This window comes from Panthera pardus, unplaced genomic scaffold (assembly GCF_024362965.1).
Source record: "Panthera pardus isolate Hobbes unplaced genomic scaffold, ASM2436296v1 HiC_scaffold_13, whole genome shotgun sequence".
NCBI classification, from domain to species: Eukaryota; Metazoa; Chordata; class Mammalia; order Carnivora; family Felidae; genus Panthera; species Panthera pardus.
This window is the reverse complement of record NW_026526688.1, coordinates 16,000,374-16,018,929: the sequence shown is the minus strand read 5'-3', so window position 1 is coordinate 16,018,929 and position 18,556 is coordinate 16,000,374. Positions and strand designations below refer to the sequence as shown.

The 18,556-nt window shown below is 43.9% G+C and overlaps 2 protein-coding genes across 8 annotated transcripts in view; one reads left to right on the top strand and one right to left on the bottom strand.

The window, feature by feature from the left end:
• ACSL1 (acyl-CoA synthetase long chain family member 1) overlaps nucleotides 1-18,556 on the top strand; it is a 71,875-nt gene that overhangs the window by 43,741 nt on the left and 9,578 nt on the right. For 6 of the 7 annotated variants that reach the window (XM_019422282.2, XM_019422287.2, XM_019422289.2 and 3 more), the window contains exons 6-14: nucleotides 1,467-1,566; nucleotides 1,788-1,966; nucleotides 7,369-7,401; nucleotides 7,566-7,617; nucleotides 8,872-8,945; nucleotides 11,545-11,622; nucleotides 13,524-13,658; nucleotides 17,019-17,153; nucleotides 18,071-18,166. In XM_019422282.2, the coding sequence (XP_019277827.2) occupies nucleotides 1,467-1,566; nucleotides 1,788-1,966; nucleotides 7,369-7,401; nucleotides 7,566-7,617; nucleotides 8,872-8,945; nucleotides 11,545-11,622; nucleotides 13,524-13,658; nucleotides 17,019-17,153; nucleotides 18,071-18,166 (882 nt within the window). Of the gene's footprint in view, nucleotides 1-1,466; nucleotides 1,567-1,787; nucleotides 1,967-7,368; nucleotides 7,402-7,565; nucleotides 7,618-8,871; nucleotides 8,946-11,544; nucleotides 11,623-11,692; nucleotides 11,771-13,523; nucleotides 13,659-17,018; nucleotides 17,154-18,070; nucleotides 18,167-18,556 lie in introns of all 7 variants that reach the window. The other variant, XM_019422284.2, reaches the window with a different exon arrangement.
• LOC109273680 (heterogeneous nuclear ribonucleoprotein A1-like) lies at nucleotides 14,912-16,276 on the bottom strand. The gene has a single exon (XM_053900843.1). The coding sequence runs from the start codon at nucleotides 16,220-16,222 to the stop codon at nucleotides 15,323-15,325; it is 900 nt and encodes a 299-aa protein (XP_053756818.1). The 5' UTR covers nucleotides 16,223-16,276; the 3' UTR covers nucleotides 14,912-15,322.

Genomic DNA, 18,556 nt, shown 5'->3' with positions numbered 1-18,556 from the left:
TTGTTTCTTTCATTGTAAGTGAAACCCATTCAAGTGAACACATCCCAGATGTTTGCGTTAGTGGCATTTTATGCTGAATCTATCACTAGGACCTTACTTCATAGGGTAAGCTCCTTCCTACATTTATGAACTAGTTTAATAAATGTGTATGGAGCACCTACTATGTGCCAGGCATCGCAAGGCACCAAAGCACAACAGTGATTTGGATCCTTCTCTTAAGGTACCGTGTGAGGGAAGACCGGCCCGTAGGGTGTTGCTTTGTAGCGTGGCAAGCGTGGACACAGGGAAAAGGGTTATGGGGAGCTCAGTCAAGGAGGACTTCCTGGAGGTGGCCTCCTAGTGGAGTCTTGAAGGATATGAGAGCAGGGAAGCTAAGGGAGTGTCGGGAACAACGACATGTTTGCATCAAGCAGCGTATCTGTGCTGGGGGTTGAGGGATTTCAATCTGGTAGAGCTTGGTGGGGCAGAGAAGACAGGACTACATGTACCACATCATGGACCCTGCTGAGGAGCTTGGACCTGCCCTCCATGTTGGTAACTTGAAACTGATGCTAGGAAAGAAAAAGGAGCAAAACTGCCCCAGACCGAGTGAATGTAAGTGGGTGTGCTGCCTTTCCACAGCAGCTGTGCCTTTATCTGTGCCGTGGCCGCGTGTCGGATTCTGCAGATTCGAGACCTGCAGCTGGAGATGAGGGGCACCAGCAAGGATTTTTAGTGAAAGGCTCATCTTGCCATGTATGCCTTGTAGGCAGATCAGTTGCCACATGGCTGCTGAGTTAGAGGCAAGGAGACCGGTCCCGGTACCACTTCTTCATCACTTTTCTGGGGGAGATTTTGCCCAGAACATTTTTCCTGTTAGACAGGGGTGTCCCTCCTTCCCCAGTTCCCAGGTCTCACCGCACACGGCTGCACAGCTGATCTTCTCACACCCCAGGGCCTCCATTTCACCGAGAAGCCCTCAGTGGCCGCGCATTACCTGGGGATGGGGCCAGGCCCCTCCACAGACCACCTGCGACCCTGCCTGCCGGGGCACCCTTGAGTGCTCACTGCCCTCCCCCCTGCTTTTGTTCACGCAGTCCCCGCTCCTGGAGTCTCCTTGCCTTTCTCTCCATCTGTCCAAACCGTGCTGCCCTTGCAGAGGGCGAGCTCAGTCACGTGCCCCGTGGAGGTGGGTCACTTCCGGCTCCTTCGTGTCTGAGCCGGTCACTATCTCGTACGGTTAATTATCTTGTCACATATTTGCCTCGATTCTTCCGGCCAATTGCACTGTCCTTCTAAGAAGGGGGCAGGTGTTTTGTTTGCATCGTGAATCCTCCGTGGTGCCTGGCACATAGGAGTAGACACACAAATGTTGATTTTGCCCCATCCAGTGTTTCCACTTTGAATCTCTCTAGAGTGTTGTTCTCCTTGGAGTGGTTCCGTGATGACATCTCGTTTTCTTTCCCTGACCTTTACTGTTCATTTAGTGGGTGATCATTGAACAGGGATGCTTTGCTTACTCCATGGTGTCCGTTCCCCTCTATGATACGCTTGGAGCTGAAGCCATCACCTACATAGTCAACAAAGGTATGTCTGGGGTCTCCAGGTGGGCACTGGCCTAGTTATCAGTTAGATTTGATGACTTTACATTTGGTTATATTTGATTTGATAGGGATTTTATGTTTAAATACACATCTGTCTTTCTATTCAAAGACTGTAAGTCCTGAAAATAACCTGGTGTCAGATACCGTACAGTCAGGCTTTTAATATCTCGGAGCTCATTCTTCATTGTATCTCTTCATTCCCAGCCGAACTCTCTCTGGTTTTTGTTGACAAGCCAGAGAAGGCCAACACGCTATTAGAAGGTGTAGAAAATAAGTTAACGCCAGGCCTTAAAACCATAGTCATCATGGACTCCTATGGCATCGATCTGTTAGAACGAGGCAAAAGGTGTGGCGTAGAAATCATCAGTCTGAAGGCAATGGAGGTGAGTCATCCTTCCCACTTCCCTGGTGGGCGCCCCTGAGGCCATTTCGGCTCACATGTGGTATCCAGTGCAATCATGCAATCCTAGCTCTGGTTGGGCATCGCAGCAACCCATAAAAGACATAGGGTGGAAATTGCTGCCTCATTACTGGAAGGAAGGGTTCTACGTGCATGTCTCAGTGTGAATCCATCCCATCTGATAAAAAGTACTCTCGTAAAACAAGTTGCAGGTGCTCACACATTTATTCTAGAGCACTGACCAGCCATGCCAATAAATGGTAGAAATGTGAATTTCTTTTTCTTCTTAATGTTTATTTATTTTTGAGAGAGAGAGAGAGAGAGAGAGAGAGAGAGAGAGAGTACAAGCAGAGGAGGGGCAGATAGAGGGGACAGAGGATTCAAAGCAGGCTCTGTGCTGACAGCAGTGAGCCCGATGTGGGGCTCAAACTCGTGAACCGCGAGATCCTGACCTGAGCCGAAGTTGGATGCTCAACCAGCTGAGCCACCCAAGTGCTCCAGAAATGTGAATTTCTGATTCAGGTGGAGATTTAAGTTTGTATGTTCTTTTTAGCCTTTAATGCCATTTACTTACTGATTTGTTTCTAAAATGGAGCCAGCTATAGAAATCTGCCTCATTATTCTTTTTCCCAAGTTGCTTTTGTAGCGTCCTGGTGGATTTCCAGCATAGATGTTTGATTTGGTTTATTTTTATATTAAATTTCTTGAGATTCACCTTAATCAGAACTTTAAGGGTAACCATTCTAGGAAAACGAATGTGGCGTATATTTAAATTGGTTGTTTGACATCACATGTAAAAAGCTGATTCTCCCAGTTGGATTTGGATTAGAGTTTAATCCAGAGAAGCTAGTAAGAGGAGGATCTTGTCAGGTACATATCACAGGAATTGGCTGTTCTCCTTCTGAAAATGTTATAAATATTTTCCTGGAACTGTTATAAATAGGGTTTGAAATTTTACTTATAGTTCTCCTTCTACAAGGAATTGGAGGCTATGAACAAGGATCTATATAATACCTTCCCGGAGGAACTTAGCGGTCATAGAGAAACTAATTTGTTCTAACAGAGCCTTCTGCCTCACATTTATACAGAGACGCACACAGTAGAATAGATGCTTAGTCCATAAGAATGGGTGTGCTGTACTGTTCAGTTGGGTTTTTAGCTAGCTTTTTACCTAGCATTTCTGCACATTTGTTGATTTCACTTGTGATCGCAATAATGCCATTTACAATGTAATCTTTTTCCTCCATCTTTTCCCTAACCCCACCACACAAACGTGCACACACATGCACACACCCACAGGAATTTTTTGGTATTTTTTGATTTTTCTATGATGACATAATTTTAAGATGAAAACATTTAGGTAAATGAAGATTGTAATGTAAAGTTAACATTAAAGATTTTATTTATAAAAGACATTGTTTTCCACTTACCTGTGTCATATGATTCATACTTGGGTTTTAAAAATTTGTAAGCAAAAGATTAAGTAATTTTTAAGAAGGGAATTTAACATTGGCCTTCCGGTTGATCATATGATCAAGTTTATGTTGATATATGTTTTTATAGGATCAAAAAGAGAAATATTGGTATTTGGAGTTTTTGCTTTTGGGGGATATTTTATTATGAATATTTTCAGACATGCAAACAAGAACAGGTACAAAGTACCAAGAATTGTACAGTAGACTGCCATATGCCCACCAAACATCTGCAGCTAATGTTTTAATATATTTGCTTTATCACATATTCGTGCATTACTCTGTCCCTCTATTCATTCATTACCTTTTTTTAATGCATTTGCATTAAGTTGCAGATTTTATTACCCCCAAATACTTCAGCATGTTATTCATTAACTAGAATTCAGTTTTCCTTCTGGGCGAGGTTTTTGTTTTGTTTTGTTTGGGCATTTGGAGCCTGAAGATGGCAACTCATTTATTTTTATGGTTGCCGTACTCTTTTCTACATGATGTCATTATACAGGTTTGAGGCTATGAACCTTCTTGGCATATAGGGCACTAATTTTGATCATGTGTGTTCCCAATAAAATAAAAGCCAAACTGCATGTAGCTGTGGCTGTATTTTACTTAATATCAATTTTTGAAGAATTAGAGATCTCAAGAAGTTATGTAAGAATTTTGAACAGATGAGTGGAGATTTGGGTCTGATAAAGATTACTTTTAAAAAAAAAGGAATTATTATTGCTTTAGCTCTTAGTTGACTTCTATTTGGACTTCACTGTTCCTGTTTTTAATCAGCAGTCTATTATATACATAATTTAAAATGTAATTAAGATTAAAAATGGTTTGGGGGTGCCTGGGTGGCTCAGTCAGTTAGGCATCTGGCTCTTGATTTCAGCTCAGGTCATGATCTCACTGTTAATTGGATCAAGCCCTGCATTGGGCTCTGCACTGACAGTGTAGAACCTGTTTGGGATTCTCACTCTCTTTCCCTCCCTCTCTGCCCCTCCCCTGCTTGTGTGCTATCTCTCTTTCTCTCTCTCAAAATGAGTAAACTTTTTTTTAATATTTTTATTGTTTTATTGTTTTTTAATTTTTATTTATTTTTTTTAATTTACATCCAAGTTAGTTAGCATATAGTACAACCATTATTTCAGGAGTAGATTCCTTAATGCCCCTTACCCATTTAGCCCACACCTCCTCCCACAACCCCTCCAGTAACCCTCTCCTTATTACTCAGCTATTTAAGTCTCCTTATGTTTGTGTCCTTAAGTCTCTTATGTTTGTGCCCCCCTCCCTGTTTTTATATTATTTTTGCTTCCCTTCCCTTATGTTCATCTGTTTTGTGTCTTAAAGTCCTCATATGAGTGAAGTCATAAGATATTTGTCTTTCTCTGACTTAACTAATTTCACTTAGCATAATACCCTCTAGTTCCATCCACGTAGTTGCAAAGGGCAAGATTTCATTCTTTTTTATTGCTGAGTAATATTCCATTGTGTGTGTGTGCGTGTGTGTGTGTGTGTGTGTGTGTGTGTGTGTTATTGATAGTACTGCTATAAACATTGGGGTGCATGTGCCCCTTCAAAACAGATACCCGTATGCCTTGGATAAATACCTAGTAGTGCAATTGCTGGGTCGTAGGGTAGTTCTATTTTTAATTTTTTGAGGAACCTCCATACTGTTTTCCAGAGTGGCTGCACCAATTTGCATTCCCACCAGCAGTGCAAAAGAGGTCCTCTTTGTCCGCATCCTCACCAACATCTCTTGTTGCCTGAATTGTTAATGTTAGCCCTTCTGACAGGTGTGAGGGGGTATCTCATTGTGGTCTTGATTTGTATTTTCCTGATGATGAGTGATGTTAAGCATTTTTTCATGGGTTGGTTGGCCATGTGGATGTCTTCTTTGGAGAAGTGTCTATTCATGTTTTTTGCCCATTTCTTCACTGGATTATTTGTTTTTTGGATGGTGAGTTTGATAAGTTCTCTATAGATTTTGGATACTAACCCTTTATCGGATATGTCGTTTGCAAATACCTTCTCCCATTCTGACCATTACCTTTTAGTTTTGCTGATTGTTTCCTGCGCTATGCAGAAGCTTTTTATTTTAACAAGGTCCCAATAGTTCATTTTTGCTTTTGTTTCCCTTCCCTTGTCCGGAGACATGTTGAATAAGAAGCTGCTGTGGCCAGGGTCAAAGAGGTTTTTGCCTGCTTTCTCCTCTAGTATTTTGATGACTTCCTGTCTTACATTTAGGTCTTTCATCCATTTTGACTTTATTTTCGTATATGGAGTAAGAAAGTGGTCCAGGTTCATTTTTCTGCATGTTACTGTCCAGTTTTCCCAGCACCACTTGCTGAAGAGACTGTCTTTATTCCATTGGACATTCTTTCCTGCTTCGTCAAACATTAGTTGGCCATATGTTTGTGGGCCCATTTCTGGGTTCTCTATTCTGTCCCATTGATCTGAGTGTCTGTTCTTGTGCCAGAACCATACTGTCTGGATGATTACAGCTTTGTAGTACAGCTTAAAGTCTGAAATAAATAAACTTTTAAAAAAAAAATGGTTTAAAAGTGTATGCTGGGCAGAAACTCACTGAGCCCTGAGCACACTGATCGAATTTCCATGTAATTCTAGCATGCTCACTCCATATGCTCATTCAAGCTATTCTGTTTTAATAGGAAAGGAATATAAATAGTTCATTAAAGAAATTAATAGCTAATTGAAGTGGCCACCAAGATACCTCCATGCAGTGAACTGAACAACATCACAGTGGACCCCAGGTAGTGACTGGGAACCAGCTGCTGGGAGACGCATCCTTGGAAATGAACCTGCAGCTCTTTGTGTCCATCCAGCAGTGCTCTTCTGTCTTCTGTCATGGACACTTTTATTTTTTTTTAAGTTTGTTTATTTATTTTTATTTTGAGAGAGAGAGAGAGAGAGAGAGAGAGAGAGAGAGAAAGAGAATGAATGGGAGAGGGGCAGAGAGAGAGGGAGAGAGAATCCCAAGCAGGCTCTGCACTAACAGGGCAGAGCCCAACACAGGGCTTGAACCCGCGAACCGTGAGATCGTGACCTGAGCCGAAACCAAGAGTCAGAGGCTCAACCAGCTGAGCCACCCAGGCGCCCCATGTCAAGGACTGTTTTATAATCTGAGGTTCCCAAATCTTTTATCCACTCCATGTGGGGAGTATAGATATTTGAGCCTGTAGCGTTTCATCCTGCAGGGACTGCCGGTGATCCAGTCATCCAGAGCTGGGTGACCACACGTCGGTGCTGTGCTCTGGTCTCAGGAGGGCGCAGAGCATCTGCAGTTCTTTGGTTATGACTATGGTTTGCTTTTGGTCAAGAGCCAGCCATAAAAGGGTGTGGGAGTGCGGACAAGAAATCCATCATAAAAAATCTGATTCCTGTCTTTTGGATAAATCCTGTTTCAAGGGCTAGTCCTGACACCATTTATTTGGTTTTATATGAGAGAAGACACCTGGAAAGTGGCTCCTTTTTAAAAAAAAATATTAATGTTTATTTATTTTTGAGAGAGCGAGAGAGAGAACATGTGGGGGGGGGGGGTGCTGCAGAGAGAGAGGGAGACACAGAATCCGAAGCAGGCTCCAGGCTCTGAACTATCAGCACAGAGCCTGACGCAGGGCTCGAACTCAAGAAACGTGAGATCATGACCTGAGTGGAAGTCAGATGCTTGAGCAACTGAGCCACTAAGATGCCCCTGGAAAATGGCTTGTTAGAGCAATGCATAAATATGTCACTTCAGGTTAATTAAAGTGGTCAGTTTCTTTCATTTGAAACGGACACTGTCTTTGAGCCAGCTCTGAGTGAATCCCACAGTAGAGTCAAGTTGAAGTGACTTTGTCGATGTCGCCTTATTCTTTACATTTTGAAAATGTTTCCATTTAAGTTTTTTTTTTCTCTTCTCCTTAAGGACCTGGGAAGAGCCAACAGACAGAGACCTAAGGTGAGTACACGATGTCAGCCCTGCTAAGCCCTGCTGATAACTAGTCTCCAAGACTAGTAGAAACCTTGGGGATCAATGTATGGCTTACAGTTTTCTTTCTGTTCTGACTTATACACCTTTGAGTTTGTTTGTTTGTTTGTGTGTTTGTTTTTAATGTGCTCTAGCCGCCAGCACCTGAAGATCTTGCAGTGATTTGCTTCACCAGTGGAACTACAGGTAAGGTTTGAAATGCAGTTGCTTCTTTTTTTTTTTTAATATGAAATTTATTGTCAAATTGGTTTCCATACAACACCCAGTGCTCATCCCAAAAGGTGCCCTCCTCAATGCCCATCACCCACCCTCGCCTCCCTCCCACCCCCCATCAACCCTCAGTTCTCAGTTTTTAGGAGTCTCATGTTTTGGCTCCCTCCCTCTCTAACCTTTTTTTTTTTTTTCCTTCCCCCATGGTCTTTCCAGCCCCCATGGTCTTCTGTTAAGTTTCTCAGGATCCACATAAGAGTGAAAACATATGGTATCTTTCTCTGTATGACTTATTTCACTTAGCATAATACCCTCCAGTTCCATCCATGTTGCTACAAAAGGCCATATTTCATTCTTTCTCATTGCCAAGTAGTATTCTATTGTGTAAATAAACCACAATGTTTTTATCAGTTCATCAGTTGATGGACATTTAGGCTCTCTCCATAATTTGGCTATTGTTGAAAGTGCTGCTATAAACATTGGGGTACAAGTGCCCCTCTGCATCAGCACTCCTGAGTGGCTAAAATGAACAAATCAGGAGACTGTAGATGCTGGTGAGGATGTGGAGAAACGGGAACCCTCTTGCACTGTTGGTGGGAATGCAAACTGGTGCAGCCGCTCTGGAAAACAGTGTGGAGGTTCTTCAAAAAATTAAAAATAGACCTACCCTATGACCCAGCAGTAGCACTGCTAGGAATTTACCCAATGAAATGCGGTTGCTTCTAAGTGGTATCCGGAGGTGTGTATTCCCTGCCCCCTTTCTTGGGTGACCGACAGGTGACGTAGTTGAACTACAGATGGACTAAAAGCAGAAGAGACCGAAGTGTTGCGAGCACAGTGTCCTTGTGGCCCTGTCAGACATTCCCAGGATCTGAGTGTGCCGTGTATTTCCTCAGACATTTATTGAAGGCGACAGTGGATCCGCCCGTTTCTTGGGATAAACCAACATTTTATTTCCAGAAATAAAATTCCTGTGTTTTCTCCTCTTCCCACTACACACGCCCTCTAAAACTCACCCATGTTAATAAAGGTTGTTTCAGACAATCTTTTCATGTAAAGGATTGCAGATCGTTTAGGGATTTAGTGTCATTCAGCATCTGGCTTTCACGGTTGCACCGAACACTAGAGGCATTTGAGGCCCCAGTTATACAGGGTTCTGGGCTTCCTTAATTCCTGTCATTTGGGGATGGCATTTCTTTAACTTGGTTTCTGCTCATGTGTGTTCCTCAGGCTACCCCAAAGGAGCCCTGATCACTCATCGAAATATAGTGAGTGATTGTTCAGCTTTTGTGAAAATCACAGAGGTAAGTGTTTGGGATATTGCCATCTTTCTTCACGCTCAGTGGTTGGCACTAGGCCTCAAGAACGAAAGTGTTTTATGGCAGAACCGCCATGTTTGGTCCCTGCTGTGTTTGGAGCACTGTTTGACGTGGGGATGAGGTCTGAGCTCTAATATGGTCTAAGATCACCTTCTCTCAGATAGTTTTCATTGTGGACCTAATCTCCAACTCCTGCTTGTGACCGTCAAGCTGAATTGACGGACAAGTTATTATAACTTTTATGTAGTAACACTTCATGTGGGTACTGCCCTATATAAATGTTTCCAGGAGAGGACCAAGAAGAAATGACTCTCTAGTGCTCCAATCCTGGGGTGGGGAAAATAATTTCTTTAAGCGGACAATGAAACGTTAAATGCTGCGGAAGGTTTTTGAATTACTGTTATTTATTACAGTTGATCTGACTTCTATTTTATGAGAAGATTAAAACCTTGACCTTCAGTTGGTTTCCTATTAAAGTTTGCCCTCCCAGTGTCCTAGTCTGCGGGGCCGCCATAACAAAATAGCACAGGCTGAGTGACTTAAATGACAGACATTTATTTTCTCACAGTTCTAGAGGCTGGAAATCCATGATCAAGGTGTCAGTAAATTTGGTTTCTGGTGAGGGCTCTCTTCTGGCCTCCTCGATGTGTCCTCACATGGCCTTTCCTCTTTGTGCACACAGAGAATGAGAGAGAGGTTTCTGGTGGTTCTTCCTCTGCTTCCAAGGGCACCAGCCCTATTAGGTCAGCCCCCCAGTTTATGGTCTCATTTAACCTGAATTACCTCCCCAGGGGCTCTATCTCCAAATACGGTCACACTGGGGGTTAGGGCTTTAACATAAATTTGGGGAGGGGGACACAATTCAGTCTGGAGCACGAAGGGTATATTTCAAACTTGCCTTTTAAAAAAAAGTACTTATCAAGCAATACCATGCCTTTCCCTCCTGCCCTTGGCACATTTTACATAATTTGCTTTTGCAGTCTCTGGGAGTGTTGTGTAGGTCCTAATTTTTGTGCTGGGAGCCTGTGCCAAATGGTTTTGGGGAATGTGCATCTTTGGTGGCTGGAGAAGGTCTGTCTCTTACCTACACTCACACTTTCTTAGTCCCCGGTTCCTTTTTCGACATACAACTTTATAAACAGAATTCAACATTTAGTGCCTCATCCACCTGGAATTTTAATTTCCTAATTAGCCTTCAAAGAAAACTTAAAATAAGGTTAGTGGCTCATGGAGGCGAATGGCTACAAACTTTGTTTAAAATTAATTATACTATTGGGGGCACTCACAACTTTGTAAAACTTCTAATCTTAGTAACATACATTTGGGGGGGGGGGGGGGGGCTGGGCGGGTACCAAATCAGAAAATTGAAAAGTATAGAAATTACCGAGTCTGACTCCTCATTATGTAGCAGTTTCCTACGAAGATGTACTATTTGGGACGCAGATCACGCTTGAATAAAATTAAGCTAAGATTATGGCATGTGCAGCCTCCATCACCTGCTTCTGGAGCTGCTGAGTTTGCTGGTGCTTCCATCTGTCACCACATTATCGTGAGGGACAGGCCAGCTTCAAGGAGGGGACGGGCACAGCCCAGAAATGGTTGCGTAGACACCCGACGAGGCCTCCGTTTCTTAGCTGGTGTGGCAACAGCTGCTGTAAGGCAGCCCCTGCTTTGGCCAGAATTTTGTACGTAAATAACATGAACATTCTTAGCCTTGAAACGGAAACCAGATGCCTTGCTCAATCCAGCTGCAACCTGTATCACAATCAGCATTTTATTGCAGATGGTGCCAGATCAGAGCTTGCACCAAACAAATCAAGATTATTTTTCATGGGGTGAAGTAGGCCATTCAGGTGAAGACGTTGATCAAACTAAAATACTCAACATGCGTTTATACTATAAAAGAGCTTGGAAATTCAATTTCTCTTCTCTCGTCCTTTCCCTTTTCAACACAATACACTATCTTATGTTGTAATAGATCTTCTGTTTCCACAACATAATATGTTACCTTGTGTTGGAACGGACCTTTTACTTCTTAAGGTGACATTGAGCTTACTGGGCTGTGGGGTACTGTATCTTGGAAACACTAAATAATTCAAGCACATGATTCCTTAATATCCCAATCTGGACAAAATCTGCCTTATTTTGATTAACGTCGTCAGGAGTGGGTTTACTTCATCAGGAGTGAGCTCTACTCCAACCGTATAATTAAAGTGTTGATTTTCATTTAATCCTTTGGAGAGAAACAATTTTAGGGGCGCCTGGGTGGCTTGGTCGGTTGGGCGGCCGACTTCGGCTCAGGTCATGATCTCGCGGTCTGTGAGTTCGAGCCCCGCGTCGGGCTCTGTGCTGACAGCTCAGAGCCTGGCCTGTTTCAGATTCTGTGTCTCCCTCTCTCTGACCCTCCCCCGTTCATGCTTTGTCTCTCTCTGTCTCAAAAATAAATAAACGTTAAAAAAAAAAAATTTAAGAATGTAAACAAAAGATGTTTCTCCTTGGTATTGAGGTATTATGTGCTCTGAAATACAAATGGAGAATTTCTGGGAATCTTAATGCTTTTCTGCTTGCTGGTATCTGTTTGCAGAATACGGTTGATCCTTCCCCAGATGATACTTTGATCTCTTTCTTGCCTCTCGCCCATATGTTTGAAAGAGTTGTAGAGGTAGGCCCCTTGTTTTGCTTTTCTTGCTTGCTTGCTTGTTTTTGTTGTGCTAAGTTGTCATGTTTTACAGAAGGTACTTGCCTTGAATGCCAGTGACACACACATTTCGTTTTTGCCACTCGCACACATGTATGAGCAGCTTCTGCAGGTAAGTCTCATGTGTAGACTGTCATCCCCACAGTTAATTCTTTGCTCAGCCCCGTTTTAGAAATGGTGCTGATTATTTTAAGGAGTATAAATTTGGGAGTGGGGGTCCGGATACTTGAACTTTATTTTTTTTTAAGTTTATTGATTTTTGAGAGAGAGAGAGAGAGAGAACAAGCAGGGGAGGGGCAGAGAGAGACAGGGAGACACAGAATCCGAAGCAGTCTCCAGGCTCCAGCTGTCAGCACAGAGCCTGACGCAGGGCTCGAACTCATGAACCGTGGGATCATGACTTGAGCCAAAGTTGGACGCTTAACTGACTGAGCTACCCCGGCACCCCGATATCTGAACTTTATTAATCATTCATCTTAAAATTAGAAGCTCAGACTTTCAAAGGATATGCACGTGGGCATGATTCCAGAAATTTAACTTTAAAAGTAGAATTTTTATGAACGCCATCCTACAAAGCCTTGAGAGGCTTCTGCCTCTGTAAGAAGTCTCTATTTTTGATGGTGCTTGTTAATAGCGCACAAGTCGGCTTAAGACACACTTTTTTTCACCAGTATTCTCAGTGCCCTTGGGAAAGCAGGGTGATGTACAGCTGACCTTTGCCCGGGCTCCCTGTGCACAACTGTGTGACTAGTTTAAAAACTGACCGAGAACCATCTCTTTTCCTTCTTGGACAATTTTGGATCATATACTTCTAGGAAAAAAAACAACGGGTGCCATCCATTCATTTAACAAATATTTACTGAGCAGCAGCTGTGTGCCGGGCACCGTGCGAGGTGTCTGTGACAAAGAGGTGACTAATCCAGAGCTAGCGGCCCTCTGATTGGCTGCTGCCCTCAAGGGCACTCTTAGCCCTAAAGGATCAAGGGTCACGAGATCCCATCTTCCATCTGTTACCTCTGCTACTGCACACCTCAGGAGATCTTGTGAGTTTCCAGAGTGATCTCGAGCGAGCTGATAATGGACCATGTATAACTAATGGCAGTTTTGGAAGGATGCCTGGGAGGTCGGGGCACACCTGAACAAAAGCCCCCTGCGCTTGAAAATTTCAACTGTGAACTGTGGTGTCCCTTTCCAGTGGTTTCTGCTTTCGGGCCTGAGACCATTTGTACTTCCGTGACATCATCTTTTGAATCTCTCTTTCTTTTTAAAATTTAAAATAGGCTGAACTGTCAAGCACTTATGGCTTGCCAGTGCCATTTGCATCAGACAGGAACACATCCACACAATGGATCCTACAGCAGGCCACTCTGGTGTTTGATGGCCCGGGATCTCAATGGCAACATATCCAGTGGCTTTTCAGAAATTTTTAGTTAGATTCAGATTTTCAAAATGAGACTTTAATAAGCTTGGCAAGTAGCCAAGTTTGCAACGTAGCTAGGTTTTTGTTTTGAGAATAAATTAGGCCTAAAGTTTCTAGAAGAGTAAAATACTTGGATCACGTGACATTCACCACCCATTTATCATAAACCTAAAACAGCGGAAGCTCCGTCATCGTCCCTAAAAACGCCACCCCCTGGTTCTTAACCAGCTCCTTTATCTTCAGGATGATCAAGAGAAATACCGCATTTCCATGTTGTGCAATGACTGGGGAATGTAAGAACACTTTTTGAAAAGATACCTACGTGTAGAAACTTCAAGCTTTCTGGAAACTGGTCCAAAATGCTCAAGCTGAAGCCCTGTGTATCTGTGTGTATGTTGTGTAGCGCCTGTTGCGATGCTGATGTTATTTTCGTTTCCTGCCCTAGTGTGTAATGCTGTGTCATGGAGCTAAAATCGGATTTTTCCAAGGAGATATCAGGCTGCTTATGGACGACCTCAAGGCACTTCAACCCACTATCTTTCCTGTGGTCCCCAGACTGCTGAACCGGATGTTTGACCGAGTAAGTTCTGAGCAGCAGAGAGGGGGACCTCGAGTCCGAGACTTGGGTTTGAATCGGGCTCAGCTGGGTACCTTCTGTTCCCATGGTCTCAGGAAAGCGCAGTTTACCCATCGGTAAAACCAGAAATCATCTACCTCACAGAGCTGTTGGTAAGGACTCTGAGAAAAAAAACAGACCAACAGACTTTGTTAACTGAAAGGCCCAACACAGGTGTAAGTGGGAGGTCACCTTATTTGTACAGTAAACTCTTTTGAGCCTCTGTTCTCTCATCTGCACGATGGACTCTTCCCTCCACCCCATGCTGTGTAGCTCATAAAATTGTTAATCGCATCACATGAGAACAATAACTGTGAAACGACTCTATAAATTGTAATGTCCACGCACACATAACATGACTTACTTAGCCACGTAGAAAGAAACGACTGAGCCAAGCCAGGGATGGAGAGAATGCCAGCCTCTCCGTAGGGCGTCACTGTGGCACGGACCACACATCCTGGGCCAGACCAGCTTGTGGCATGAGCATTCTTCAAGATGAATTTGGACCGGGCAGTTTTCATGCTCTTTATTGGAAAGCAGGGCTTCTGTTATCTATGAGAACCTGCTCGGTTTTTTTAATGGTTCTTTAAAGAAACTTTTTAGAATAGCTTGTTTGAGATATAATTTACCATCCGTATAACTCACCCATTTTTTTTTTAATTTTTTTTTTCAACGTTTTTTATTTATTTTTGGGACAGAGAGAGACAGAGCATGAACGGGGGAGGGGCAGAGAGAGAGGGAGACACAGAATCGGAAACAGGCTCCAGGCTCCGAGCCATCAGCCCAGAGCCTGACGCGGGGCTCGAACTCACGGACCGCGAGATCGTGACCTGGCTGAAGTCGGACGCTTAACCAACTGCGCCACCCAGGCGCCCTAACTCACCCATTTAAGTGTAAAATTCAAAGGTTTTTAGGACATTCACAGAGCTCTGCACCCATCACCAGAACCCATTTTTACTACCTTGAAAGGAAACGTTGTACCTGACCTATAGCTATCCTCTACCGCCTTCTACCCCCAGGCAAAATGAATCTACCTTTTGCATGTATAGATTTCCCTGTTCTGGACTTTCATATGAATGGAATCATGACATACCTGTTCTTTTGTGTCTGGCTTCTTTCACTTAGCGTATTTTCAAGGTTCATCCATGTTGTAACATGGGTCCGTACTTCATCCCTTTAAATGGTCAAGTAATATTCCACTGTATGGTTATAACACATTTTTTTTTTTAAAGACACATTTATTCAGCGTCATGATCAGACTATTACATTTAGCAATCAACAGCATGGGTGCAAAAAAAAAAATCTACATTAAAACCCTTTGTTGGAATGCTTTACACTTTCCACAGAACAGAAACTAAAATAACCTGTTATACAATTAGTCACAAATACAGTCCTCGAGTTTTTTTGCCCATACACATGAGTATTGTCTAAAACATGTCTTCTTTGTAGCAGCTAGGCCCTGCCACCACTGTGCTTGGCTGAGTTCACAAATCTGTTGTAACCTGTAGCTTCCCTGTCACTTCTCTGGCTTTCCTCTCCTGCTAAGCTTTGTTTCCTGGCCGTAATTAAAACCTTCTGCCACTGCCATAGCAGCCGCTGCTGCTGGAACTGCCATAGCCACCTTGGTATCATGGTTTGGCAAAGTATTGGCCTCCACCACCATAGGGGCCAGAGCTTCTGCCTCCAAAATATCCTCCTTTCGTGGGTCCAAAATTTGAAGATTGATTGTTGTAATTGCCAAAATCATTATAGCTTCCACCACCTCCAAAGTTGCCTCCATCGTTACCAAATCCGTTATAGCCATCCCCACTGCCACCATGTCCACCACCACCTCGACTGCCGCCAAAGCCACCTCGCCCACTGAAGTTTCCTCCGCGGCCAAAGTTGTCATTCCCACCAAAACCACCTCCACGACCACCACCAAAGTTCCCAGAACCACTTCGACCTCTTTGGCTGGAAGAAGCACTAGCCATCTCTTGCTTAGATAAAGCTTTCCTTACTTCACAGTTGTGGCCGTTCACAGTATGGTATTTTTGAATGACAATCTTGTCTACAGAGTCAGGGCCGTCAAAGGTCACAAAAGCAAAGCCTCTCTTTTTGCCACTGCCTCGGTCGGTCATGATTTCAGTCACTTCCATTTTCCCATACTGTTCAAAATAATCTCTTAGATGATGTTCTTCAGTGTCTTCTTGAATGCCACCGACAAAAATCTTTTTCACAGTTAAGTGGGCACCAGGTCTTTGAGAATCTTCTCTCGAGACAGCCCTCTTTGGTTCCACAACGCTTCCATCCACCTTGTGTGGCCTTGCATTCGTGGCTGCATCCACCTCTTCCACAGTGGCATAGGTGACAAACCCAAAGCCTCTGGAGCGCTTGGTGTTTGGACCTCTCATTACCACACAGTCCGTAAGCGTTCCCCGTTGCTCAAAATGGCTCCTCAGACTCTCATCGGTTGTTTCAAAGCTCAAACCTCCAATGAAAAGCTTCCGCAGCTGTTCAGGCTCTTTGGGAGACTCTGACTTAGACATGACGGCGGTGGGAGGGGAGACTTTCACGATGCTTACTCGGCGGCGTCCACGGGCAGAAAGCTATAACACATTTTTTTTGACATAACAAGATCAGTCCTGTTATAATGGTTTGGCATTTTATTTTTTAAATTTATTTATTTAAATTAAAGTTAATTAACATTCAGTGTCATATTGGTTTCAAGAGCAGAACCCAGTGATTCATCACTTACATATAACACCCAGTGCTCATCCCAACAAGTGCCCTCCTTACTGCCCGTCACCCATCTAGCCCATCCGCCCCCACCCAACACCCTGCCAGCAACCCCCAGGCTGTTCTCTGTATTTGAGTATCTTATGGTTTGCCTCCCTCTCTGTGTTCATCTTATTTTTCCTTCCTTCCCTTCTCCTATGTTCATCTATTGTGTTTCTTAAATTGAACAGATATAACACATTTTATTTATCTTTTCATGCATGGGTGGGCATTTGGGTTGTCGTCCCTCTTTGGCTATCATGCATAATGATGCTATGAACATTCATGTACAAGTTTCTGCATGGACACGTGCCTTCTTTTCTCTTGGGTACTTACATTGGAGCGGAATTGCCAGGTCACATGGTAACTCTGTGTTTAACTATTTGAGGAACTGCCAGTCTACTTTGCAAAGTGACCGAGCTGTATGACATTTCCCACCCCACCCCCAGCAACGTAGGGGGGGAGGTTCCAGTTTCTCCGCACCTTTGCCGACACCTGTTGCTGTCTGACTTTCTGATTCTAGCCATCCTCGTCATTTTAAAACCTTCTCTTTTCTTGACCCATCAGATTTTTGGGCAGGCAAACACCACCCTGAAGCGATGGCTCCTGGACTTTGCCTCCAAGAGAAAAGAATCAGAGCTTCGCAGTGGCATCATTAGAAACAACAGCCTGTGGGATAAACTGATCTTCCACAAGATACAGGTGACAGATCAAAACTGTTGTTTGTCATGTAAACTAACTTTGGCTTCAGAGTTTCTATGAGGGCTCTTTTTTTAAAGCAAAGTATGAAGGTAAGAGAGAATGGCATGTTTTTATTAAGTCTGGCACATTTCTAAAAATTAAGGACCAAGCCACTAAGTAAACCTCAGTATCCAGTATAAACCTGAGCAACGTGGTGAGATGGCAGGGAAGGAAAGGAATCAGGGTATTAGAGCTTTTCTAATTGTTTATTTTGCTTTGCTTTCTGAAACAGGTATGTTACTTTCAATGTCATTTTTTAGGTACAAGTGATAAAGAATGTGGAATAACGATATTATGTCCAAACAAATGCCAAAAAATGTGGTGTTTGCCCCCAGTCCACCACACTCTTGTGCTAATTCCTTAAAAATACATGCAAGTAGGGGCACCTGGGTGGCTCAGTCAGTTGGGCGTCCGACTTCGGCTCATGTCACGATCTCACGGTCCGTGAGTTCGAGCCCTGTGTTGGGCTCTATGCTGACAGCTCAGAGCCTGGAGCCTGCTAAGGACTCTGTGTCTCCCTCTGTCTCCCCCACCCCCACCGCCCCCCTGCTCAAGCTCTGTCTCTGTCTCTCTCAAAAATAAATAAACATTAAAAAAATAATATTTTTTAATTGCAAGTAAAAAAAAAAAATAATACCCACAAGTAGTGGTGTTGGGTTATTCTTCAGACCCATTGAGAGTGAAGGGTGTCGCTTCAGCTCCAGCCAGGCATTCCTCCTTTGAACGCCTGTGAATTGTGTGTGCGTGGGTGAGCTCTGTGTGGCTGCGGAGAAGGAGTGGTGGATTGGGGGTACTGGGTTCCCAAAAGGTGTCTTGGAGAAGCCCACCAACGTGCAGCCATTTGACCCTCACTGTCTCCTCTCTCCTTGCCTTGTAAGTCGAGCCTGGGAGGAAAGGTCAGGCTGATGATCACAGGAGCCGCGCCCGTGTCCGCCACCGTGCTGACGTTTCTGAGAGCAGCGCTCGGCTGTCAGGTGAGATGGGCGTCACTGCAGCCGGTTGTCTCCGCCTTTTCCAAGCCCAGGAATCTCCTTTCCAAAAGTCATCCTTATAGTTCGGTGTCTTATTTTGGCTGGGAAGATCATGTCATGCGTGGGTTGCTCGGAGAAAGGAGCGTGTATGTCTTTAACACGAGGCGCGAGAAGATGCGTCTGTGGCCACCACGGACTGTGTGATTTTCTCTAGGGTCAAGCACAGTCCAGGAGACTCGCCTTTAACCAGGCCTGAGGTATAGAAATGGGTCGCAAGCGATAAGCCCCACTTGCAAACCATGGAGAAAAACCTGCCTTAAAGGGGTCGGGGGAGGCAGGAGAGACTGGGTGACATATAAGACATGCGTGGGGCAGAGCCAAGAGCTCACAGAG